At 37.9% G+C, this 21,803-nt stretch overlaps 9 protein-coding genes across 9 annotated transcripts, besides 44 other annotated features; 1 reads left to right on the top strand and 8 right to left on the bottom strand.

Moving 5' to 3' along the window:
- Nucleotides 1-459: 459 nt before the first annotated feature.
- On the bottom strand, nt 460-924 carry Tb09.244.2190 (hypothetical protein, conserved; the record flags this gene model as incomplete). Its single annotated transcript, XM_822623.1, has 1 exon — nt 460-924. The coding sequence occupies one exon, from the start codon at nt 922-924 to the stop codon at nt 460-462; it is 465 nt and encodes a 154-aa protein (XP_827716.1).
- A 1,715-nt stretch (nt 925-2,639) lies between these two features.
- Nucleotides 2,640-2,667: a sequence feature (AT_rich).
- Nucleotides 2,668-3,670: 1,003 nt separating this feature from the next.
- Tb09.244.2180 (retrotransposon hot spot protein) lies at nt 3,671-5,443 on the bottom strand (the record flags this gene model as incomplete). Its single annotated transcript, XM_822624.1, has 1 exon — nt 3,671-5,443. The coding sequence occupies one exon, from the start codon at nt 5,441-5,443 to the stop codon at nt 3,671-3,673; it is 1,773 nt and encodes a 590-aa protein (XP_827717.1).
- Nucleotides 5,444-5,543: 100 nt separating this feature from the next.
- Nucleotides 5,544-5,567: a sequence feature (AT_rich).
- A 1,756-nt stretch (nt 5,568-7,323) lies between these two features.
- Tb09.244.2170 (hypothetical protein, conserved) lies at nt 7,324-7,818 on the bottom strand (the record flags this gene model as incomplete). The annotated part of the gene is made up of 1 exon (XM_822625.1): nt 7,324-7,818. One exon carries the CDS (start codon nt 7,816-7,818, stop codon nt 7,324-7,326), a length of 495 nt encoding a protein of 164 aa, XP_827718.1.
- A 424-nt stretch (nt 7,819-8,242) lies between these two features.
- Nucleotides 8,243-8,271: a microsatellite.
- A 293-nt stretch (nt 8,272-8,564) lies between these two features.
- Nucleotides 8,565-8,631: a microsatellite.
- A 151-nt stretch (nt 8,632-8,782) lies between these two features.
- Nucleotides 8,783-8,813: a microsatellite.
- A 109-nt stretch (nt 8,814-8,922) lies between these two features.
- Nucleotides 8,923-8,951: a microsatellite.
- A 271-nt stretch (nt 8,952-9,222) lies between these two features.
- Nucleotides 9,223-9,244: a sequence feature (AT_rich).
- Nucleotides 9,245-9,302: 58 nt separating this feature from the next.
- Nucleotides 9,303-9,338: a microsatellite.
- A 550-nt stretch (nt 9,339-9,888) lies between these two features.
- Nucleotides 9,889-9,930: a sequence feature (AT_rich).
- Nucleotides 9,931-10,002: a microsatellite.
- A 188-nt stretch (nt 10,003-10,190) lies between these two features.
- Tb09.v1.0840 (hypothetical protein, unlikely) lies at nt 10,191-10,616 on the bottom strand (the record flags this gene model as incomplete). Its single annotated transcript, XM_822626.1, has 1 exon — nt 10,191-10,616. One exon carries the CDS (start codon nt 10,614-10,616, stop codon nt 10,191-10,193), a length of 426 nt encoding a protein of 141 aa, XP_827719.1.
- Nucleotides 10,325-10,353: a microsatellite.
- Nucleotides 10,495-10,535: a microsatellite.
- A 71-nt stretch (nt 10,617-10,687) lies between the features above and the next one.
- Nucleotides 10,688-10,751: a microsatellite.
- Nucleotides 10,752-10,895: 144 nt separating this feature from the next.
- Nucleotides 10,896-10,922: a sequence feature (AT_rich).
- A 9-nt stretch (nt 10,923-10,931) lies between these two features.
- Nucleotides 10,932-11,228, top strand: Tb09.v1.0850 (hypothetical protein, unlikely; the record flags this gene model as incomplete). Its single annotated transcript, XM_822627.1, has 1 exon — nt 10,932-11,228. One exon carries the CDS (start codon nt 10,932-10,934, stop codon nt 11,226-11,228), a length of 297 nt encoding a protein of 98 aa, XP_827720.1.
- Nucleotides 11,021-11,071: a microsatellite.
- Nucleotides 11,095-11,124: a microsatellite.
- A 27-nt stretch (nt 11,229-11,255) lies between the features above and the next one.
- Nucleotides 11,256-11,286: a microsatellite.
- Nucleotides 11,287-11,307: 21 nt separating this feature from the next.
- Nucleotides 11,308-11,355: a sequence feature (CT-rich).
- A 33-nt stretch (nt 11,356-11,388) lies between these two features.
- Nucleotides 11,389-11,425: a microsatellite.
- Nucleotides 11,426-11,540: 115 nt separating this feature from the next.
- Nucleotides 11,541-11,560: a sequence feature (AT_rich).
- Nucleotides 11,561-11,588: a microsatellite.
- Nucleotides 11,589-11,614: a sequence feature (AT_rich).
- Nucleotides 11,615-11,720: 106 nt separating this feature from the next.
- Nucleotides 11,721-11,752: a microsatellite.
- Nucleotides 11,753-11,773: a sequence feature (AT_rich).
- A 34-nt stretch (nt 11,774-11,807) lies between these two features.
- Nucleotides 11,808-11,857: a microsatellite.
- Nucleotides 11,858-12,005: 148 nt separating this feature from the next.
- Nucleotides 12,006-12,050: a microsatellite.
- Nucleotides 12,051-12,067: 17 nt separating this feature from the next.
- Nucleotides 12,068-12,088: a sequence feature (AT_rich).
- A 66-nt stretch (nt 12,089-12,154) lies between these two features.
- Nucleotides 12,155-12,238: a microsatellite.
- A 30-nt stretch (nt 12,239-12,268) lies between these two features.
- Nucleotides 12,269-12,378: a sequence feature (CT-rich).
- A 163-nt stretch (nt 12,379-12,541) lies between these two features.
- Nucleotides 12,542-12,582: a microsatellite.
- A 100-nt stretch (nt 12,583-12,682) lies between these two features.
- Nucleotides 12,683-13,369, bottom strand: Tb09.244.2160 (hypothetical protein; the record flags this gene model as incomplete). The annotated part of the gene is made up of 1 exon (XM_822628.1): nt 12,683-13,369. The coding sequence occupies one exon, from the start codon at nt 13,367-13,369 to the stop codon at nt 12,683-12,685; it is 687 nt and encodes a 228-aa protein (XP_827721.1).
- Nucleotides 13,370-13,379: 10 nt separating this feature from the next.
- Nucleotides 13,380-13,402: a sequence feature (AT_rich).
- A 30-nt stretch (nt 13,403-13,432) lies between these two features.
- Nucleotides 13,433-13,476: a microsatellite.
- Nucleotides 13,477-13,561: 85 nt separating this feature from the next.
- Nucleotides 13,562-13,589: a microsatellite.
- Nucleotides 13,590-13,610: a sequence feature (AT_rich).
- A 39-nt stretch (nt 13,611-13,649) lies between these two features.
- Nucleotides 13,650-13,688: a microsatellite.
- Nucleotides 13,689-13,735: 47 nt separating this feature from the next.
- Nucleotides 13,736-13,759: a microsatellite.
- A 135-nt stretch (nt 13,760-13,894) lies between these two features.
- Nucleotides 13,895-13,963: a microsatellite.
- A 92-nt stretch (nt 13,964-14,055) lies between these two features.
- Nucleotides 14,056-14,105: a sequence feature (T-rich).
- Nucleotides 14,106-14,211: 106 nt separating this feature from the next.
- Nucleotides 14,212-14,276: a sequence feature (T-rich).
- Nucleotides 14,277-14,285: 9 nt separating this feature from the next.
- Nucleotides 14,286-14,449: a sequence feature (A-rich).
- A 31-nt stretch (nt 14,450-14,480) lies between these two features.
- Nucleotides 14,481-14,514: a sequence feature (AT_rich).
- Nucleotides 14,515-14,730: 216 nt separating this feature from the next.
- Nucleotides 14,731-14,763: a microsatellite.
- Nucleotides 14,764-14,801: 38 nt separating this feature from the next.
- Tb09.244.2150 (hypothetical protein) lies at nt 14,802-15,500 on the bottom strand (the record flags this gene model as incomplete). Its single annotated transcript, XM_822629.1, has 1 exon — nt 14,802-15,500. The coding sequence occupies one exon, from the start codon at nt 15,498-15,500 to the stop codon at nt 14,802-14,804; it is 699 nt and encodes a 232-aa protein (XP_827722.1).
- Nucleotides 15,501-15,884: 384 nt separating this feature from the next.
- Nucleotides 15,885-15,911: a microsatellite.
- Nucleotides 15,912-16,142, bottom strand: Tb09.244.2140 (hypothetical protein, unlikely; the record flags this gene model as incomplete). The annotated part of the gene is made up of 1 exon (XM_822630.1): nt 15,912-16,142. The coding sequence occupies one exon, from the start codon at nt 16,140-16,142 to the stop codon at nt 15,912-15,914; it is 231 nt and encodes a 76-aa protein (XP_827723.1).
- Nucleotides 15,913-15,936: a microsatellite.
- A 3,220-nt stretch (nt 16,143-19,362) lies between the features above and the next one.
- On the bottom strand, nt 19,363-20,820 carry Tb09.244.2120 (expression site-associated protein; the record flags this gene model as incomplete). Its single annotated transcript, XM_822631.1, has 1 exon — nt 19,363-20,820. The coding sequence occupies one exon, from the start codon at nt 20,818-20,820 to the stop codon at nt 19,363-19,365; it is 1,458 nt and encodes a 485-aa protein (XP_827724.1).
- Nucleotides 20,821-21,803: the final 983 nt, after the last annotated feature.

Raw genomic sequence — 21,803 nt, forward strand, 5'->3', positions numbered from 1 at the left:
CGAAAATTGAAAGCATTTTCTAATGATGGGAAAGCACATAGAGGCTATAAACAACTAAAATGTACCAACCGTACTGAGTGGGTGGTGTGAAAATAAAAAAGTATATGTTGTAGAGAATGTCGATACCGGAAGGCTACAAGAATGGAAGGAATAATAAATACAGAAAAAGAGACGCCATACTTTTCACTGAGCTATCTACAGGACATGGAAGGGATATTTCCAATGAGGAAGTTGGGAAGGTTTCAAACAAAAAAGGAGAAAACATATGAGTGATAATGTTAATGTAAGTAACGGAAGGAAGTGTTGCTTTGGAAAAAGACAGACAAATAACTGAAAGAGGGTTGACTGGAGAAAATGATGCCAGGTGAAACACATAAAAAAATGAGTTCGGGAAGCATGGATATTTCGAACTTGGAACATAAAGACAAAAGAGCAGGAAAAGTTGTGGGAAATGGCATGTTATATATTTGCATCGTAGTCGCAAAAAACTGTTTGTTGTGTTGAATGAGTGGAGAAACTGAGGCACTCACGGCCGCTGAATAAGAAAATGGAGAAGGAAAGCCATGGAAAGTAATGAGGGGATATCTTGAAAGCCGCGCACACAGACACACACACGTGATAGCGGGGTGTGGAAAAGCAAGGAGTGGAACGAAAGCCTTCATCGCTATTATGGCTAAGAAATACGACACCACCAGAATGCACTGCAGTGTTTAAAGGCAAACGAATTATTAAAGGGATCAGTATTATTGGCTGAAATACCTGTGGTATTAACTTTTGCGGTGCTTGAAGTGATGGCATGAAAAAGATTAGAAACCTCTCTTTGTTGTTAGGTCGGATGCATGGAAAAAAGAGAGTGCGTGGCTGCTCTAAGAATGTAACGTGCAAACTACAAGGCAGTAATAAAAGACCCCAAAGCAATTCCATGGCCAAAAGGACTTGATGGCGCCGTGGTTCAGACGAGAAATATCACACTACAGAATCCGACATTGCATGGGACGCAACTGCGTATCAACGCGGCAGTGATATAAGCTATCAAAACAAAAAATTATGCAATCACGGAGGTTTTTCATGCAGCAGCGTTGTCTACTATGGAAAATGCAGTAACCACTGAAAAGGAGGAAACATGCTTCAAGGAGCAAAAAGTAGCAGTGATTGCTGTAACAACAAGATTGTGAGTGGAAATAAAACAAACAGGAAGCTAAACTACGACCCAAGGATATTTAGAGTAGTATCGACACTGCCAAAGCATCACTAATGAATGCATATTTACCGAATGCGAATATATATGTATATGTGAATATATACGTACATCAATATTCTACAAAAATAGTGCTTTGCAGCGTGTGAGACTTTCAAAACATTTTTTGTGGAACACTTAAGCATAATTGTGATTAATGGAAAATTGATCTATGGATACCTTCTTTTTGCTACATGTATTTTGAATATGTTTCGGAAGAAAATGGTAATATCTCTGAGGTAAAATCTGGAACAATATAAAAGTGCTGGAGAAAATTTCTGGGTTTTACAGCAGCAATATCATGAACTACAACAGTGGTTATAAGATCTGTAAGACGGAAGTACATGTTTGTGCCATTGTACGATTTTCTTGATATATGCATTGAAGTGATTTGAATGAATAGAGGTGCAAGTCTCATGGAACATGCTCTTCATTCAACCAAGGCTTTTTAGGAATATGCAGCAAAAGTCGAAAAATGACTGACTTGACAACCAAAATGGCTTCCCTATTCTATTAGTGAAAATTCGAATGAAACAGCACATAATGGAACTACATGAAAATTCAAAGGAAATGTGATATCAAATTCCTAACCCGCTGTATCAAAATTCTCACACACCTTTCATAAAGGTATTTTAACATACATGTTTGAATTGAAAACACTCGACAAAATAATTTATGTGATATGCATATGAAATGTGTGATGAATTCTGCCCAATCGTGCTAATATCGCTATTATTGTTAAACCTCACCTTACCATTTGTTTCAGCAAAGGCAAGAAGGAAATACTAAATGATGAAATACTGTTAAACGGTGAGGGTACAGAGGAATATCTTTTCCGGAACAGAGAGTAACTATCTGAGAGGAGTTTAATGAACCGTGTACAATGATAGTGTCAGCACACCAAGTCTTGGAACAGCATAAGCAGGCTAGGATAACAAAAGGGGAAGAAGTGACATCTGGTGCTATACAGTAACTAGCTTCAGAGGCAAAAGGAAAAGCTGCTCAATCCTATTGAAGCAATGTGACCTGCTTTCCCCTAGTCCTATTCCTGTTGCTGCGGTGCATAATATTTTGACAGCAATGTGATGCAGCACTCAGCCATTAACACTCTAGCCATAAATGTAGTATCTAATATGTGAATGGTAACCCATGGCGATACATTCCATATGGAACAATATCACATTGTTAAATATGCGCATGGAATTAAAACTATAGCACTAAATTGAAAATGAAAAATTAGAAAAGAAAAAGATATGAATTATCAAGAGAAGCATATTCTTCACTGACATTCATTTATTTTAATATAATCATAGTTTGATGTTATATTAAATAATAAAGAGCCCAATATACTGTATAGCAGAATGGCAACAATTTCACTATAGCACCTGTAAATAAGAATATGTAATAAAATAAATGATAAAAAAATAAATCAAAATACAGCAAGCACTGCACACTATATTCTTCTTTCATAACCATGTGGCAGCATATGAATAGCTTTGCTCATTGGGAAAAAAAACTAATAAAGTGGAACTTCACTCTGTTTCTGCCAAAACTGGTTAGTCAGCTGCATGTGGGAGTCAAAAAATTGAAAGTTTATTTTAAACAAATATAAAGGAAAGAGAAACTTAGGAAGAAGCCATGAGGGTATCTGTGAGTTATGTGCTATTATGAAATAGAGTTAACTTCACAACCTTCAAGAAAGAGAGAATTTAATAATAAAAGTAAAATTCCAACGAAAATAAACTAAATGAATATAACATACTTGTGCTGAAGCCTAACGTTCCAAATGTGAATGTAACAAACTGTCACTTAAAATGTAATGTTATCAATGCCTTCCTCTCCAAATGAAAGCTGCCACATCTCAATGTGTTCTTTCAAATTAATGTAACGGAACCAGATATGTTTGTATAATATTCTACAATGTCATTTGGCATTGTCCGATGCTCACTAAAAAAAAAACTTATTCGTTTTGTTGCGATGTAGCTGTTGTCAGTGTTGTGCTCTTTTTCTTTTTCTTTTATTATTTTTTAACATACCGCTCCGCACTTCCGTAATCCCTTCAATATTCCTGTAGTTCCCATCATAAAAGATACAAAAGAAATCCATCAAAATAAAGTAACTGGAGTCCAAGATGTTGTAGAGCGCAATGTATTTATTTTGAGTAATGGAATCCTGTGACATCAGAGACAATCATCTGCAATGAGTAAACTGAAACGTTCATTGACTTATGCCACTAAAGTAATAATTAAATTGTCAAATACACATTCCCATCGTGTAGTAAGTAATTCAAACAATTCTGTGACCACATGAAATACTTGAAGAAAAAGGAAACGCATACAATGCATAAGCCATTAGTAAAGTATAAATACAGTTTTTGGTATCGAGTCCATCATATGTTACAAAGCCGCATGTCACTAACACGCAAAAGCACAATTAATTCATCATCATATTTCTAATCATCACCGATAGAGCTTGGCAACTGTACGATTCGATAACTCCAGCATTTCCATTCACTCTTATAACCTTTACCAACTTGTCCGTAACTTCATTGTTTTGCCAGACACCAATATCTCCAATAATATCACTATAGGAATATTCACCCGACTTCTTCATAGTTTCCAACGCATCATGCACACTTTTCAGGCGCCATTCATAACAGCCTAAACCAAATATATAACGAGGCAGAGGCCCAATTGAATTAATACGTCCCTCCACTATTCTCCACTCATCTTCCATTTCCTTCCTCAATTCGTATCTTCTTTTGTTGAATACCTTTTCCCTTGCATGTATTGACAGTTTTTTCCATGCCATAAATGCCTTGATGTCACACACATCATCGCAGTTCATAATAATTTGGCGGCCTCCAGTATTTGTAGTCCACTCATCAAAATGGCCACTATTCGGGGAGGTGAGGAGAGTAACACCCCAAATATCAGAGGGCAGTTGAGTGTATAATAATTTTTGCATCATCCCACTTATGTCTATAATGATGTGCCCTCTTTTTTCATATTTCATATTATTTATTATCCGGACAGCAACTCCCGAGTCTTCGTACCGCACAACCCTCCCTCTTTCATCATCCTTTCTGTTGTATATCAGGAAGGAAACTTCTCCCAAGAAATATGCAACAACATCAAGCATTCCTTCATTGAAGTGAAACAGTGAATAAAATAAAAATGATCCAAGGCCACACGATTTTCCAATACCGTGAGTACCAATAACAACATGTATCGGTGGCCTCACAACTGACCTGTCCACCCACCATGCTTTCAGCACTTGTTGGATTATATACCACACACGCATGATTTCGCGACGGATATATACATGCTGGGAAACTGCCTTGCACTTCTCACTGTAACCCAATACAAACCTGTTGTGTGGCCAACCTCTCTCCGATGTAAGAACAATAATTTCCAAACCATTGGGTCTTTCCTCCATTTCCGAATCAACATTCGCAGGTTCAGGAGTTACATCCACCTCTTCTTCGGTCCATATGCGCCGCGGTCTTCCACCGAATACCTTCATGCCAAGTGGCTCTTCATCATAACCCGACACCACATAACTCCACGTCGCATTGCAAATGGAATCATACACTCCTTCAAGGTTTACAGCACCACCAGCTGTTTGAGCAGCTCGCTTTTCCGCTCTCTTGGCGGCCGTCACCGCAGCATCCAACCTTCCCCTCGCCATGGGACCAACAAATTCTCTTATTTCCCCTCTTCCCTTCTCCTCCCACTGCCTGAGGTAGTAAATTTCTTTTTCATCAAGATACCTTGCTTTCCCATTCATTTCAGAGAATTGGTTATATAATTCTTTATATTCCTCAAACTCATCAGTGCCTTGTATATCCTCAAGAATCTCAGCATCAGCAATATATCTTCTGGGATTCTTAACAAAAATGGGCATCCTAACATTTTCTGCTTCAGCCACCGCAAAAGTCCCGCCAACGAACTCCTGAATAAAGTCGTTCACCGTCATTTTACGCAGAACCGCATAATCTTCCAGCAACACATCTTCAACTTCACTGTTCATCGTCCAGTTGGGCCCCTCTTCAGTTCTCTGCCGTATTTGTGGAGGCTGAGCAGCAGGAGGAGGCGGCGGTACATTTTCATCCCGTGGTCTCCTCATGGCCACTTCAACGTTACCCGCCATTTGTTGGTTTGCATTATTTCTTTGTGGAGGTGCAGGTCTGTTTGCCCTTGGCATAACTCTTTTATTAACGCAACTTAGCTTCCCTTTCTTTTCTCAGAATATATATAACTGAAGTAAAATAAACAATGGGGGAAGCGATAGTGTGTGAATAGAGTAATATAATATTTTAAAAAAAAATCAGGCAACCCAATTTTTATTCATTCTTGGTTCTATAGTACGACATTATACCGTATCTGGTATTGAGGGGAACAATTCCCAAATACAGTTACTGTATAAATACCTCCCTTGCCTCATTATCATGTATTAAATATAAAAATAATGAATTTCATACATCACCAGTTCCAACTGCAGCTAGAGTGCAAAAAACAAAAACATCCTCGAACATCTGCCAATCCAAAACAGATAAAAGAATAAAAGCAAAAATCAATGGGCAATGATAATAAAGAGGAAAGCTGACAAAAGCTCATCGCAACACAAACAAACATACAAAAACCGTTCCACTAATTTCCACTCTTGTTGATCCGCGACCACAGGTTCTATTGACTAAAGGTTATCCATTCAAACACAAATATAGTTCCCAAAGTGCTTCACTCCTGAGTCCCACTTGCAATTAAGAACTTCTTTCCCGAATTGAGGAATTATAAAACCATCCCCACCATCCTTGCATGGAAGCATCCGTTACCATCATGGCCACAGTTGCTGCAACTCGCTACTTGCTCACTGGTGTTTTCTTTACCAAACTGCACATCCATTTTTGTGTCAGCTGTAACGCATATGTGTCTGTGTGTGTGTGGTGGCATGGTTAAATTATTGGGTCGCATCAGGACCATATTGTGTCATTACAAATATCATGCTACCATTTGAAAAAATAAGTAGCAGTAGAATTAAGGAGAAAGCTATTGTTTTCTCCTCACTGCTGCCACGTACATCATGCGTGATACAACAACTTCCATTTATTCTATGGTAGTTTTTCATATAGCAAGGGATACTCGGAATTGTTGTATCACTTTCGTTGTCCCAGCAATGATTGTGCCCCACATTTCTTCATGTTCGTAACTATTTTGTTTCCACGACATTTAACCACGTCATGTGCCTCACACTGATACATATGTTGCATATCCATGTTTGAGTCCTCAATATTTCAGGGGTCGCCTGCTGCATCCTCACGACATCGGCGTCTTCTGAAAAGATCCTCGTGATGGTGTGTAAAATTATGGGATTCTCTTTTATTAACTGATGGGGAGTCGATTCAAATTCAATAGTTCCCCATTTTAGTTAAGGCATCGGAACCCTGCCCGAATATTCTCAGGTAACTTCACTTGGGAGAGGAACGACTTTAGATCAAACAATTCCACCGACTGGTCATGGAGAGTATTTAAATACTGGGAAAAGTGACACAATGGGAGATATGCCTCATAATCATCCCTGCTCTTTTTAGCCTTTGGTCATGCAATAAATCAACGCCTTCTTCCAAATCTGTTTTTCCTCCATCACAAAGAATGGCGCACAACCCATCCTGTCATATCTCTCTCTGAAACTGGGCCAATGATACGCGATTGCTTCATTATTTGGGCATCCTTTTTTCTACAATGCGCAATTTCAGATTCCCTGTTTGATACTTTCTTTCTTTCTCTCTTTCCACATCATCTGTGCTATTCATAATGCTCCAAACCTCATCAAATCGTTCACTCGCTGCTTGCATCATCCTCTGTCGTATCCACGGAAGGGAAATCATTCCCACATTCATTCCCTATTGGAGAGGCGAAGTCTTTTCTTTTCCTCCTCATCCCGTGATGTCACCTTCGTTTTCCCTTGTGAGTGTCAAGGAATGCTGTGCCATCGATAATTTGGAAAGGTATTCCCTGTTATAAATCTCGTCTTCCCTCACATCGAAGCCGCCCATTCCTTCCAATTGTATCTTACATCAAAAACATTTAAAAAACCGACTTTCTGACGGCAGCTGTCACACATTTGAAATACCGCACTGTGCTTTGTGGAAGTTCCATTGTGTAGATGTGCTTTCCCAATTGTATTAATAATATGTTGTCAATGTCGTGTTCAATTGCAACTGCTGCCGCTGCGTGTGTCAGCAGTGCTTTCCTCTTTATGGAATGTTCTATCGTTACGTATGGTAGTTTCAGTATGGTGTCATTTTCCCCTTTGTGGTAATGGCTATGAACTTCTTCCCCTTTCCTCCCGAGGTTCCTCCCTATGACTTTTTTCACACTGGCAATGTCCTTTTCCCAGTTGATATTTACGCATCGTGTGACTCTGTGGGTATCGCTTTTGAATTTCTTTGGAAGGTTCCCTCCCTCCAATCCACTGTTGAAGCTTTCTTGCCGTGTGAATGTGGCATAACATTTTTCCTCTTTTTTTATTTGGGAGCTGTGTGATTTCTTTTTGCCACCAGATGGCTGGATGCAATTCATTCCATTGATATTGCAACTGGATACCACTCTGGACGGAACTTCCTGCAAGATATTATCGAATCCCCATTACAACATGTGTTGTGTTTGTTTGATGGGTTCACCTGTTACCGTATTGTAAAGACGGACCCCAAAACAATTTTCGCGTATACGTGTGTGCACGTGTGTCCAATAGAAATGATGGAAGAGCTCTCCTGTACTAAAATGGCGTTGCTCTTTACGAGTTGCAAACTTACAACAACAAATAAAAGTGCAATTGCATCCTATGCTGACATTCGGTAATGATTTTCCGCCAATGCATAAAAAACACCACATGATGAATTCCCTATTGCTCACATGTTTTAGTCCTCAGTCACATTCACTTTGCTATTCCGTTGGCTCCTGAAACTAATGTCATGATGTACGTGTGGTTTTGAGTTGGAACTCGAATAACAGTAATAATAATAATAATAATAACTCCTTTCACCAATGAGTTTACTATCGGTTGTAAAAGTGCTCTTGGTGTCACTCCATTATTCTTTTTTGAGTCCCCAGCTGTTGAATGACTGTAGAATTCATTATTATTACTTTTTTTTTTTTAAAGGTTAATGCACCGTTTTATTCTCCACCCTTTTCAGGTGAACTTCCTCCTGTACGGTTTATACTTTCCCCTTGTAAAATGTTTCTCAAGGCGTTTCCTCTGCGAAGCTTTGGCTATTGCTATTTTTAAAGGCATCTAAACTCACTGCTTCCGTGGTATGTTGTCGTATTATATATTATATATTATATATTTTAATATATATATATATATATATATATATATGAAAAAATATATATTTTTTTGTTATTGTTATTGTTAGTGTTGTTCTCTTCTCTTTCTGTTGGTGCAAATTCATTTATTCGACAAGTTGTACTGCAATGCCTTACTCACTCCACCACACGTGTAAGACATCGTGTCTGTTCACTTTTATAAAAACTCAACAACGGCAGAAAAAAAAAGAAAAGAAAAGAAAAAAAAATTCACTTGATGTGTTTTTCTTTTTTCTTTTTTTTTCTTTACTTCGTGCACCCACGCCCTTTTTACACATAAGTTTCGGAAACTCAATTATTTCTCTGCCAAATGTTCATTTTTTTTTTATTTTATTTTATTTTTTTTAAATTCCTTTAGTGATGTGGGTATACTGAAAAGTGGGAATATTTGGCACTTAAAAACTTATACACCTTCCTTATTGTATATAATAACTTCATGGTAAAAGTAAAACAATATAGTTAAATAATAACCTCATGAGAAAACATAAGCGCAAAACATTCTAGACGCAAGCTTTTAATAAAAGTAAATATATTAAAATGAAGAAAAGGAGAGAGAGAAAGCGAGATAATAAATGGAAATAGAGCGAGATAATAAATGGAAACTAAGCGGATGCACGGAAAAAAATTTTTTTTTAAAAAAGAAGAGAAGAGGAAAGTTATCCTCTCCATGCATAAACTTACAAATTTGCGACTGCACAATATATATATATATATATAATAAATATAAATAAATAATAATAATAAAACACACATAAGCACGCACATATAAATATAAACATACATGCACATGCAACGTCTATACGCCTGCTTCGCTTTTCATCAAGCTCTGATGAATTAAAACGAAGAGGAAATTTTGCAACAAAACAAAAAACAAAAAAAACAAAAAAAAACGTGTTTCGCCCAAAGTAACACCCGCTTCGGTTGGTTGAAACGATACATTTCGTGTAGGTGTCTGTCGATCATACATTTAACGTTAATCATTTAACGTTAATTATTTTTTTTCCTCTTTTATTTATTTTCCCCTCCTTTCCTTTTATTTCTTAAATGTTGGCCTCATGATCTTGAGAAGTGTGACAGTTAATTCTTTGTTTGTTATTTAGGTGTTGTTTTTATTTGTGTTGTTTTGTTTTGCATAACAACACCATAAAACAGCTGCAGAATTTTCCCTTTGACCACCATGTGTTAAATAAATAAATAAACAGGAAGAGAGGGGAGGAAAAAACAACAACAACAACAAAAATTAGAAAGAACACCAGAGTGTGTGTGGAAGAAAGTTTACTCAACTTTATTATGATATAATACTAATATTAATATTAATATTTTTAAATATATAAGTAAATATAAGTGTATATATATATATATATATATATTTTTTTAATTATATATTTATTTATATATTTGTTACTTGGCGTTTTAACAGTAATGTTTCCTCTTGAGTGAAGGTGTTGAGAAGTTCTACCCGCTGTTGATATTCCTCCGCTTCAATTTGGTTTCTGAATTGCATTTCTTTGCAAAATATATCACGACGTAAATACGCGTACCGTAAAGTTTCATATCCCTCCGCTAACCGATGTAAAAGTGCGCTGTCAAAACCGAAAGAATTGTTGGAGGACCTTCGCATAACTGAATTTACACAAGAGGAATTCATTTAATACATGCGATGATTTGCCTTTGTTTATCTTTTTTCCTTTTCTTTGTGTGTACTTATCCTTCTTTGTTAATATATATATATATATATATATAAATATAAAAAAAACAAATAAAGAAAGAAGAAGTGAATGTAAATATATAAACGTCAATATACGAAACTCACAAACAATTATAAGATGCGTGAAGTTTAAATTGAAAATCGCTAATAATGACCACCATACATATAACACACACACACACATATAAATATATATATATATATATATATATATACAAATATAAATGAACATACAAAATAAAAATAAAGCAAGTACTAATAAATAAATACATATAAATATGTACAAATACAGGTATACGCGCATGCATATGAAATGGTTCATTTTGTTTTACTTCACATGAGTTTTATGTTGACGCTAAAATTCACACAAACTTGTACATATATATATATGTATATATTTATTTTTATTTTGTATGTTCATATATATGTATATATTTATTCTCCCAACGCTAATAACAGGAAACCAACCACATGTCATTGCAACCTTCACACAATCCACTTACAAAAATAAAAAAAAAGAAAAGATCCGAATAATTTGGAATCGCAGTGACTGCATTTCCCTACAAAATTCCCCGTGTACTTCAATTATATATTAATTATATATAAAAAAGGGGAGGAAATGTTCACCTGCTGCACAAATTTTACTCCCTTATTTTCATATATTTTATTTTTTTTTGCTCAATTCCACGCCGCTTCTGTGAGTGTTCAAATAATAATAATAAAAATAATAATAATAACAATAATAATAATAATAATAATGCAAAAGGCAGCAGTACTTACTCATATATATATATACATATATAGAAATATATTGGATAAAAGAAATGAGATGGTTATGAAAACACAAAAAACAAAAAAAAAAGAGCGCTTGAATAAAATGTTGAAAGTGGCGGATAATGTGAAGAGGAAAAGTTAAGAGATTTGACATGAAAACTTTTTTTTTAAAAAAAAAGAAAAAGAAAAGAAAAAACAAAGCGGCCGTCACAGACACGCACTTTTTTTTTCTTTCTTTTCTTCCTTCCTTTCCTTATTCATCCCTTTTTGGTTGCCGCTGTTGTTGTGTTGTGTTTTTTTTTTTCAATTTAATTCAATTTAATTTAATTTAACTTAATTCGAAAGCGATAACTTAACACCCAACGTGTTAATGTCCCGTTTGTTTGGCAGCCGTCACTGCCACAAAAAAAAAACACAAAAAAGAAAAAGAAAAACATGACTCGCACACAGGCGCTATAATATAATAATTATCTAATATATATATATATATATATATATATATTATTTATTATTTATTAATTTATTTATGCAAATCTGGAAGCAGTTATTACGAAGTTCATGTTAAATACATAACAGCAACAACAACAATAATAATAATAGAGTAATAGAGTAATAGAGCTAAGAAACATATAAACTTTTTTTCTTTCCTTCTTTATTTTTTTCTTTTAAATTTTTTTTTTTTAAAATGCACCTAAAAGCAACTTTCCTCCACGTTCCTTCCATTTATATATATATATATATATTTATTTATTTATTTATTTTTATTTATTTTAACAGGAATGTTTCCGAAAAGAAAATGAGGCCACTTTCTTTCAAATTCATTCAACTCTCTATCAAATATGACAAGACAAAATAAAAGAAAGAAAGAAGAGTATATGTAAGGACGCATTTGAATGCCGGAAATCCTTTTTTTTTCTATAAAAGAAAAAAAAATTTTTAAAAAAGCAAAAAAAAAAAAAAAAGAGTCGCCGCATGAGTGGCAAAATAATTAAAAAAAAAAAAGCAAAACTCCCTTCAGTTATTTCATCATTTTCGATTCATCGTTAAACATATTGAACGCGCATCGAAATGATTAATATCACTATTATTAATATTGTTATTATTTTCTCTCATCTATGTCTTTTTGTTGTTTTTGCTGTTGTTTTTACTGTTTTAAAAGAGAAAAAAAAAGAAAAAAAATTATTCTCCTTTTTTCACCTTTCCCTTTCCCTTTCCCTTTCCCTTATTATTATTCTTATTCTTTTCAAATTATAAACATTTCCCCTCCTCCTCCCCCCTCCCCTTTCGCTCCTGAGAAGAGCGAACATCACCCCAGAGAATATTCATATATGCATTTTTGTTCAAATTTATAACCTTAAAAATATACTTTAAGTAAAAGACAATTCCGCAACACGCCATGGTTATAACAACGAGGCATCAAAAAGAAGAAAAAGAAGGAAAAAAAAACACATTTACAAATAAATAAATAAATGAATAAATGAATATATATATATATATTAAACTCTCTTTTCTTTGGTTTGTGTATAGGTATATATATATATATATGTGAATGAGAAAGTGACTACCTTATGCATGACATTTCCTTAGCGGGGATGTTCACGATTTTGTGGAACCGAGAATTATACCACCAGGCTTCAAAATCCGCGTTGAATTATCAATAAGATTCTCAGGTGTATCATTCAATGCTTTAGACACTCTGCACAAAAGCGAAAGCGATCCATATATATCTTCTCCCTTCTGATATTTGTTATCATCAACATGAACGAAACCTTCTGCATTATCATTGTGGAACCCCACTTCAGTAAGCCACACATCGAAGCAATAAATAACAGCGGGGAAAAGTATGGAGGCATTCAGTTTTTGTCTACCATCACCACTCACACCCATTGCCAATAATAAATCTCCAATAATCGTTTGACGGATTTGACTTGCATCATCTCCATATTCAAGTCCCATGGGTTTGCAGTAATCTCTCAATGTTCCTACGAAACTTTGATAATTCTTAAGCATTTTTGTGCGCCTTTGCTGCTCACTTGAAATGCATTGAAATGTACAAATGTCGGTGGTTTGTTCCACTTCCGTATGTGTGACAGCGCCGCCACCACCGCTTGAATCCGATGGCGTTTCATTATAAATAAATGTTGTGGGAGGAATAATTTGATCTTCTTTTGATTCCCCAACAAATATGGGACGGTCGTGAGTGCCAATAAAAAAATGATGTGAAGCTTTATATGATTCAGCCACACAACTCCGCCGGCTCGCATCCTCCGAGTTTCCGTCCATTTGATTTTTGTTTTTTTTTATTTTTAAATTATTCCACAAAATTAATTAATCAAAGATATCTCGTTTTATTTTATTTTATTTTATTTTATTTTGTTTTTTTTTATCTTCTCTTTCTTTTTTGTCTGATTCGATTAACACTCAGTTGTTGCCAAACCTTTTCGTATGCACGTATAATTGCCTTCCTACGCATACGTGCGTGTGTGTGTGTGTGTGTGTGTGTTTTAAAAATAAAAAATAAAAAGGTAACCGGAGAAGAATTCTCATTTTGGATTCAGTACAAATATATAAATATATATATATATATATAGATAGATAGATAGACATAAAACTTATTTAAAAAAAAAAGCACAAAGATCAGAGAGCACAAAATTAAAATAAAATAAAATAAAAGCTGTGAAACAAGCACCATGGCTGGGCACAACTTAAGCACTAAAACACACCAACTGTTGTCGGTAGTGTTGTCTCCCACATAAACACGCACACCGCATAAGCATAAACATAAACACGCATGTGAATATATGAGTGTATTTATACATTTATTTATGTTCATATATTTATGTATATTTATTTATTCGTACATTTGCATATTTGTTTGCCTCACTGTACTAAACGAAGGGGGGCGGGATTTACACCTCCCTTTATTTTATTTCATTAGTTTATACGTCTATTAATCTTCTCCCAAAGCATTTTATTTTCCTCTTTTTTTTTCTTTTCTCTTATTTTTATTTTTTTTTTTAAAAAAAAACAAACTCTCCTTTTCCCCACTCCTCTCACGTTTATTTGCATTCTTCTGTTTTTAACTAACTATTTCTTACTTATTCTTCATATGGTAAATCTTGTCCTTTTTTTTTATGTTTTGTTTGTTTGTTTAATTTCCCCATTTTCCTCCTCTTTCTTTTTTTTTTTTGATATGTCCAAAAGCAACAAAAACAAACAAACAAAACATAAAAAAAAAGAGCAAACAAGAAGTACAAACAGAAGTGAGGAAAAAAAGAAGAAAAAAAAGCCTTGAGTAGCACCGTAGGAAAACAAAATAAAGATTAAAAAAAAGAAAAAGAAAAAGAAAACCGATAACAAAAATATGACATTGAGGTTGAGGGAGAATGAAAGGATAATTTATTTTATTTATATTTTTTTTAAAAATTCAAAAAGAGAAACTCACAACGAAGTGGAAAACGAAAGGGGGGGGGAAACAGAAGCATCTAATTTTCGGTTTGTTTTTTGGTTTTTAGTTCTTGGTTTTCGGTTGGATTTAATTAAATCAGAAAGGACATCATCAACATCACAAAAAGCATGTGGGAAACAGTATTCTCCAAGAAGTGTAAAGGAGAAAGTGGAGAAAAAGGGAGCAAAGAAGGAGGAAAAAAGAAAAAAAGAAAAAAAAGAAAAAAAAAGCGCAATAAGAATACAATTCAAAAAAAAAAAAATCGAGCTACTCTGCATTGTAACCCGATTCCACTGCTTTTGCTTCTTCAATGGAAGGAGACGCAACTAATGGTTTCCTTCCCCTTTTCTTTTTAACACTCATCCCTCCCCCTTCTCCTTCATTAGGCGTCACCCTATTCCCAAGCTGATGTCTGGATAACTGAACAGGCTCCAATACGGGGTCGATAAATTCTAACTTTAGGTTCACTGGAGTAACTTTGGGGTGAAGCACCGTTACTTTTAGGAAATTATCCAGCGGAACTCGTTTTGTTCCCAACATCGTTACATTCGTATCTATTATGTTAGGTGACATTGGCAGGAGTGTTGGCGCTGTGTTTAATGTTGCAGCTTTTGTGATTGCAAATTCGCTCATTTCCGCTTTACGAGAATGTCCCCGCCTGCTGATGGGTTCGCTCTCAACAACTTTAACACTTTCTTGAAGGGCCAATTGTTCCATTCGCCATCGCTTTCGTGCGTGTTTGGCAGCCATTTCATTCGGTGACGGTGTCGTTGGAACTGAAGTTGGGGTTGCTGGAGGTGTGCCCACTGGCGTTTGTAAAAATGCACCCGCCTCTTGTGCTGATGTAAATTCTTCTGGTGTTGCTACCGTTGGTTCCTCTGCTCCTACTGCTATTACTTCTGCAGCCGCTGTAAACTGTGGTGGCTCGTCAATTAATATTTCATGCTCTTCGGTGAGGCTTGTCATTACTGTTACTGTTACTATTTGTTGCTATTTGTTGATATTATATTGGTTGCCAGCGGGTCCCCAATTTACACCTGCAACTTCCCCTTCTTTCCCGCAAATGCCTATTAGTTTTGTGTGTTGGGATAATGGCGTCTCCACAACTGCTATAACAACACTTTGCAAAACTAGGTTCCTCTACACCAATCTATCTATGCACCACTTAAATAATGAAAAGGGGGGAGGGAGTCACCCGTTCGTCCGCCTACCGTCACTTCCTACGATAAACACCAAACTGAAGACTGAGGGAAGGAAATAATCATAAGATAAGCAAAGCACTGCTTCAAAAAAAAAAGAAGAGAAGGAAAAACAGAAGCTGAGAGGCGTCACGCCACACATGCAATGTAAAAAGAAAGAAAGAAAGAAAGAAAGAAATCACACAAACACACACACACACACAAACGAGTTGTTACATAAACATATCACCGAGTACTCACCAAGGCACATGTGGAAGTGTGTGAAATACAACTTAACCCTCTCAGCATTCACGTCATTCTGCAAACCGTTTCGGCATTTGCAGCCGTGTGAGACAGTACCGCTAACAACACAAAAAGTGCCGATACCGACACCCCGTAACCGGTTAAAGGAGGTGCGAAAAGCGAACATCACAGGTGCTAAAATAAAAAAAAAGAAACAAAAAGAAAAACTATTGCCTTTCTTCCACTCTGTGTGTGCTACCTCTCCTCTATTAACCTGACTGAAGGCAGTGGATGATACAGCCCATGTGTACTTGTGTGTTTTGCCTGCGTACAAATATACATGTATGTATTTATTTATCAAAACAACATGCTGGGTAACAAGACGCGGGCTGGAGAATATGTTACAGCACTAATATTCCCTCCCTCTACGATACGGCTCCTCCACACGATGTTTCGCGGCGTCCTCGAGCCCACAATCACCACATCAAACACACATGGTTGCCATTCGTTTGCACTCCAAATGCCTAAGCTGCTGTTATCGGGGTTTCACACAGGAAACTGCGTTTGCTGTTGCCACGTCACTTCTTCAAAGGAGGAGCTACCGGAATTATCATGACTCAATGCTTGCGTTGCATAATATCGAAAGAACGGCTGAGCTCAAAACTATTTTTGACAACTCTCGCGTCACCCACGGAAGCAGGGGTGGGGGAGGGTTTCCAGTGATTTTGAGCCTTGTTGTAAAAGTAAAAAAAAAAAACAACACAACAACCAACTTGCGCAAACACTACCTCTCCACCAAACAAAACGCATAAACTAAACGGAACCGGCCATCGTGCACGGACCGCAGCCTCTGGAGGAGATCGTGTTGGATCATTCCTGTCCCTATGAAAAAGGGACATGTTAGCCGTTTAACAACCGTGTCGCCCAAACTGGATTATCGCCGGATGTAAAGGTGGCATTGACACTTAGTAAGGGGTTGCCAGCAGGTAGTGAGAAGGTAGAATACAGGTGCGCATGTATATCACTCCAACAACACTCATAGGCAAAGCGAAGTTAAGTGCTGTCAAAACCACAAACCGACTTCAACACGGAAGGAAGAGGGGCAGAAACCCGTTTTCATTTTCACGCCTAATGGCCACTTCAAGAGGCAATTTTATCATCATTTCTGTTTGGAAACCCATCCCCAGCCATCTGCACCGCCAGCAACCCCGAAAGCACCGCTGCAGCGTTGCTTGAACATTACAAGGAGTCTTTTACCAACCGTTTTGCTCCTCTACAACCTCCATTACACACGCTCTGTTTGCAATCGCATTAAAGTCCTTTTTCAGCTCCCGCAGACACCGGACGGGGGCCGCCAGTAATGCCGCTCTGCCTCGAATATGTTCAGCATTCTCCGCCGACACGATTGTTCGCATTCAGGTGCGTTGCCTTGTTGTTGGTGATGTTGGTATTTTTGCCTCTTTTCATCCTTCACGCGTCCTCCGCTTCTGTCTCATGGAAGGCCTTATATTGTGTCCTTTTTGGTTCCTTTGTTTTCGATCTCCTCTATCCAGAGTCTTCCACTTACACTCTCCACCTTAGTCCTCTTGTAAGCTTTTCTGCCTCCTATTTCATTTACCTTTCTCAGTCTCTGTGTCACTCCCGTCTTGATTCCCACTGATATCCTCCGTACCTACAAAATGTGTCATTTATTTCACCCGTTCGCAGTTTGGCCCTCGGCCCCACTTTGCCGATGGCTTATTTCAGCTCCTTCGACTATGACCGCTTACATGCCCTATTCCCCGTTAGTTGAATCATCTTGTACATTATTTCCTGCAATCCCTATACCACCTTTTCGATTTTAACTAGGGACATAGAGGCATCTACCAAGTATCGGTTAGCGGTACGTAGCCCAGTCACCTCTGCGCGACATATGGGACACACAGTTGCAGTTGAAACACAACCTCGGCAAAATATATGCGTACACGGCAATAGTTCTACAGGATCTGACCACTGCTCCAAGCAGATGACGCAAGCCACAACATCAGAGGCGGGTGCTACCATTGGTAATGGTGAGAAGGGGACAAGCCCCGGCCGCCAATAAATAGGTGCTAAAAACGCCTTAGGAACCGCTATGGAAGAGAGGGATCCTCCAACACAAATCTGTGACCGAGTCTCAGCAATTCGTAGATCCAGAGAAGGTGTTTAATTTGAACATAGAAATCCTCCAGCGGTGTCATGAACTTACCCCCATTTCCACTACATCCATGCGCGGCAGAAGGCACTGATGAAAATTTTTAAAAAGGTAGTGGAGGATGCCATTACACAAGCTCCGGCAGGCGCAACCAAATCTGTTGAGTGCAGCATTTCATTGTTTTGCACTTGCCTGTCGACAGCGAGCGTGGACTTGATAGTCATCTCCGATCGTTAGTACACCCAATGCGATCCCCTTCCTGATTTCCTCCAGTCAACAGTTAGGCCAAGGTGGTGGAAAGTCACCATTCATCGTTACATACAGAGCATGATAGAAAAAAAAAAATGTCCCCTGCACACGAAAAAACAATGGCACGGTTGTTTGTTATGTAACCTGACCGTGTGTATATCCCTGTTTACACTCCATTGATGTATTAGCCTTTGTGTGAACCATTAACTAGAAGGCGGTGACGGCATATTAAGCAACAAGAAGCATGATAAGATTTTTAATGAGGGAAAGAAAAGGTAAAAGGGAACAACATTATGGTATTGAGGATATAGCGAACATGATGCTCAGTAAATTCAAATATTAAGATAGCTCCACATCAGTTCACCGCACTGCGCAACGCGGTGGTGGGATTCCCACTTTTGTATACATCAAGAAATGCAACATTCATAGTGTCGTTATCTGCAGTTGCTCAACAATGAGTGCGCCTTGGCGGACTCATTACCCCCATACAAAGCAAAACGGTAAATAAACGTAATGTTTTTGTGCCATTGTTCTTTTTTTCTTTTTTTCTTTTTTTCTTTTTCCCCCTCCCCTCGTTTCTCACGCAGTAGGAAGAGTAGCATACACATACATACGTGTCAAGGGAAAGTATTTACCACACATAAATGTAGTTCGAATACCTAATATGAACCCATTAGTGATGTTAGTAGGCACGTACATTCGTTTTATTGTTTGGCTTCATACGTCCTCATTCTGTATCACCCCACTCGGTCGTGCCTTCAGTTGTAGAGTGACAACATAACCCGGGTATGTTTTTCAAAGTTTAGATTGAGCAAAAAAAAAAAGCAAATGGAGACGAGAGTGCAATAAGTGCGCACCCGTAGAAAATATGCAACCACAGAAAGAGCAAGAGTATGTTGAACCATTACAAATGTACTGGACGGCAAGGCTCACATGACATGTAATCTGGGATATGGACAACAGTAGTTTCATATAATATACTACATCACATCAAACGATCGACAAATTTGTTTAACAGCGGAAAGATCGGCTTCGGGTCCAGTCCGACAGTGATGGTGGCATTCGATACGGACAACAGTAGTCCCGATATATTGAAGGGGAGCCTAAATCCATGCGGATCTGCATTAAACAAAGGAAGACCTACCTCATCGAGAAACCGACGGATATCTGTATTTAGAGTCGTTGAGTTCAAACCATCGATAAGCGAAGTGCCCAGTTCTGTCACTACATCCATAGACGATAACTTCAGGTCTAATGTATTGTTGTCGATGGACATGTGCCTTACATTAGCGGTCAAGTTCACAACCATATTCAACACAGTGAATGACACGTTGTCCTCCGATACCATTTCCAGTGTAAAATTACCATTACGTGAGTTGAAAATGAATGCTCCGCCACTAACGGTCTCCAGCCATGGAGGCGATGGCAACACAGCCGAGACGCCAAAGTTGCATCCACGGCACAACCTGAATAACTCTGGGTACATGGGCTCAATTAGTGAAGAGTTGTACCTTTCTGGGAGGAGTAGGGAAACATTTAGCATGCTCCAGTTATTGAGCAAGCGGAGTACGTTGTTTGCAGCTCTGTATGAAGAGGTGATACTAACGCTCCGATATGGAAGTGACTGATCCACTGCAAGAACCTCATCTTGCGACACTACTCGAGACGAGGACTCATCGGAAAAAATACCCATTAAAAGCTCTGCTCGCTGCTCAGTTATGTTTGGGTCCTTCATGTATATAATGGGGAAACCACGGAATATCTCTTCTGCCTTACTTTGTACGACAGGGTTGATAATACCCGGGACTATTCGCTGTAGTTCGTTTTTGATGCTGCCCTTGAAGATATCTATGATTCCGTTGATAAGGTTGTTGAGAAGCTGCATACCTCGAACAGCAACTGTTACATTTATTTCTCCAAGTTCAATCATCATATCCCTCACTGTTGCATTGAGCAGACCATCGTTTCTAGCGGATAAGTCCATAGCAAACGATGCATTCGCACCGCGGATATCGGTAGCGGACGTGCCACTAGGGCACAGAAGCGGCCACCAACAAAGTGGACTGTAATAAAACTTAGTTTTTGGCACACTGGCTGCCATGTCCCACACCGAAACCAAAAGTTTATTCGGGCTCTTCAGTTTGAGGGACATGTTTCCAATCGTTATGTTTGATACCTGCATTTCTTCCAGCTTAATACCTTGCACACTTTGCTCAGGAACAGTAATGTTTCCGATAAGTTGTCTCAGCACGCGGTGAACCATGGGCACAGCAGAAGTCACGACGGATTCATCAACGGCAAATTTCACGCTACCGGGTGCGGAAGACACGGGCGCTTCTCCATACTGAATGCCGTGAACCTGACCGGATGCTGCAACAAAATACGGCGCCAGTACCACGGCGACAAAAATTACCGTGTATATTAGAGTTGCAGCTCGTTGCATTGATGAACTAATATATATTCGATCTACCCGACGAAAGCCACTACCTACAAAAGTAAGGTGAATTTGTGTTAACCCAAACGGATGTCATACAAGAATCAGTTGCAACAAATAACTGTTGGTACAATCGATAAAAGATAGTGTAAAAATTTCCGAAAGATCATTAACGGTAAGTGTGTCCACTTCGGCAGGGTAAGTCGACACCGTTTAAAAAGTGAATAATATACAAAAAGAAATATATCACCTTCATCACATACTTACGACTACTTGAAGTAACCTTCTAATGGTCATTGTTTGTCATCGATGCTTGACAGTTAAGCTCCGCAAAGTACATCTCGAACAAATATCTAACGAGACAAACAAAATTAAAAAGACTGGGTTACAACAAAGCGCCGCGTTGAAACAGTGTGGGCTGTCAATAGTTATTCTAACCGAAAAATGTCATGCTCCACCGTATCGAGTGGTGACAGCATTGACGTACTGAACACATGTATGGAATAGTAACAACACCTTCCCATACTTCACTTTGTCCCTCACTTTAACGCACTGTATTGTTCATCACCTGAGCAAACACTCACTTCACTCAACCGACAGGTCTATGCAATATGAGTTAGAATCTAAGAAGCCAGTAGCTAAAATATATGAGAGGGCGTGAAGTCTTCAATGTCAACAGACGCGGCTCACTGTCATTACCCATTCCGAAACATGTTCATATCAATACCACCACTGTTTACATACCTTTGTCACGTCTTTCAGTGGTATCGCTTCAAATACAATATTCACTCCTGCTAACTGATGTCACGACAAAACATATTGATGGCGTTAGAGCCGTCGTCATTGCTGTCGCTGCGATTCTTCCCACAGATCATAGCTATCCAACCACAAATTCTAGACGGTTTAAAAAAGAGGAAATGACCATGCGATCTTCTCAATAGCAACTGCTCCAGTCACATATTATCGAGAATACAACACCCTAAAACATTCCC

Source organism: Trypanosoma brucei, chromosome 9 (genome assembly GCF_000002445.2).
Source record: "Trypanosoma brucei brucei TREU927 chromosome 9, whole genome shotgun sequence".
In the NCBI taxonomy this organism is placed as follows: domain Eukaryota; phylum Euglenozoa; class Kinetoplastea; order Trypanosomatida; family Trypanosomatidae; genus Trypanosoma; species Trypanosoma brucei.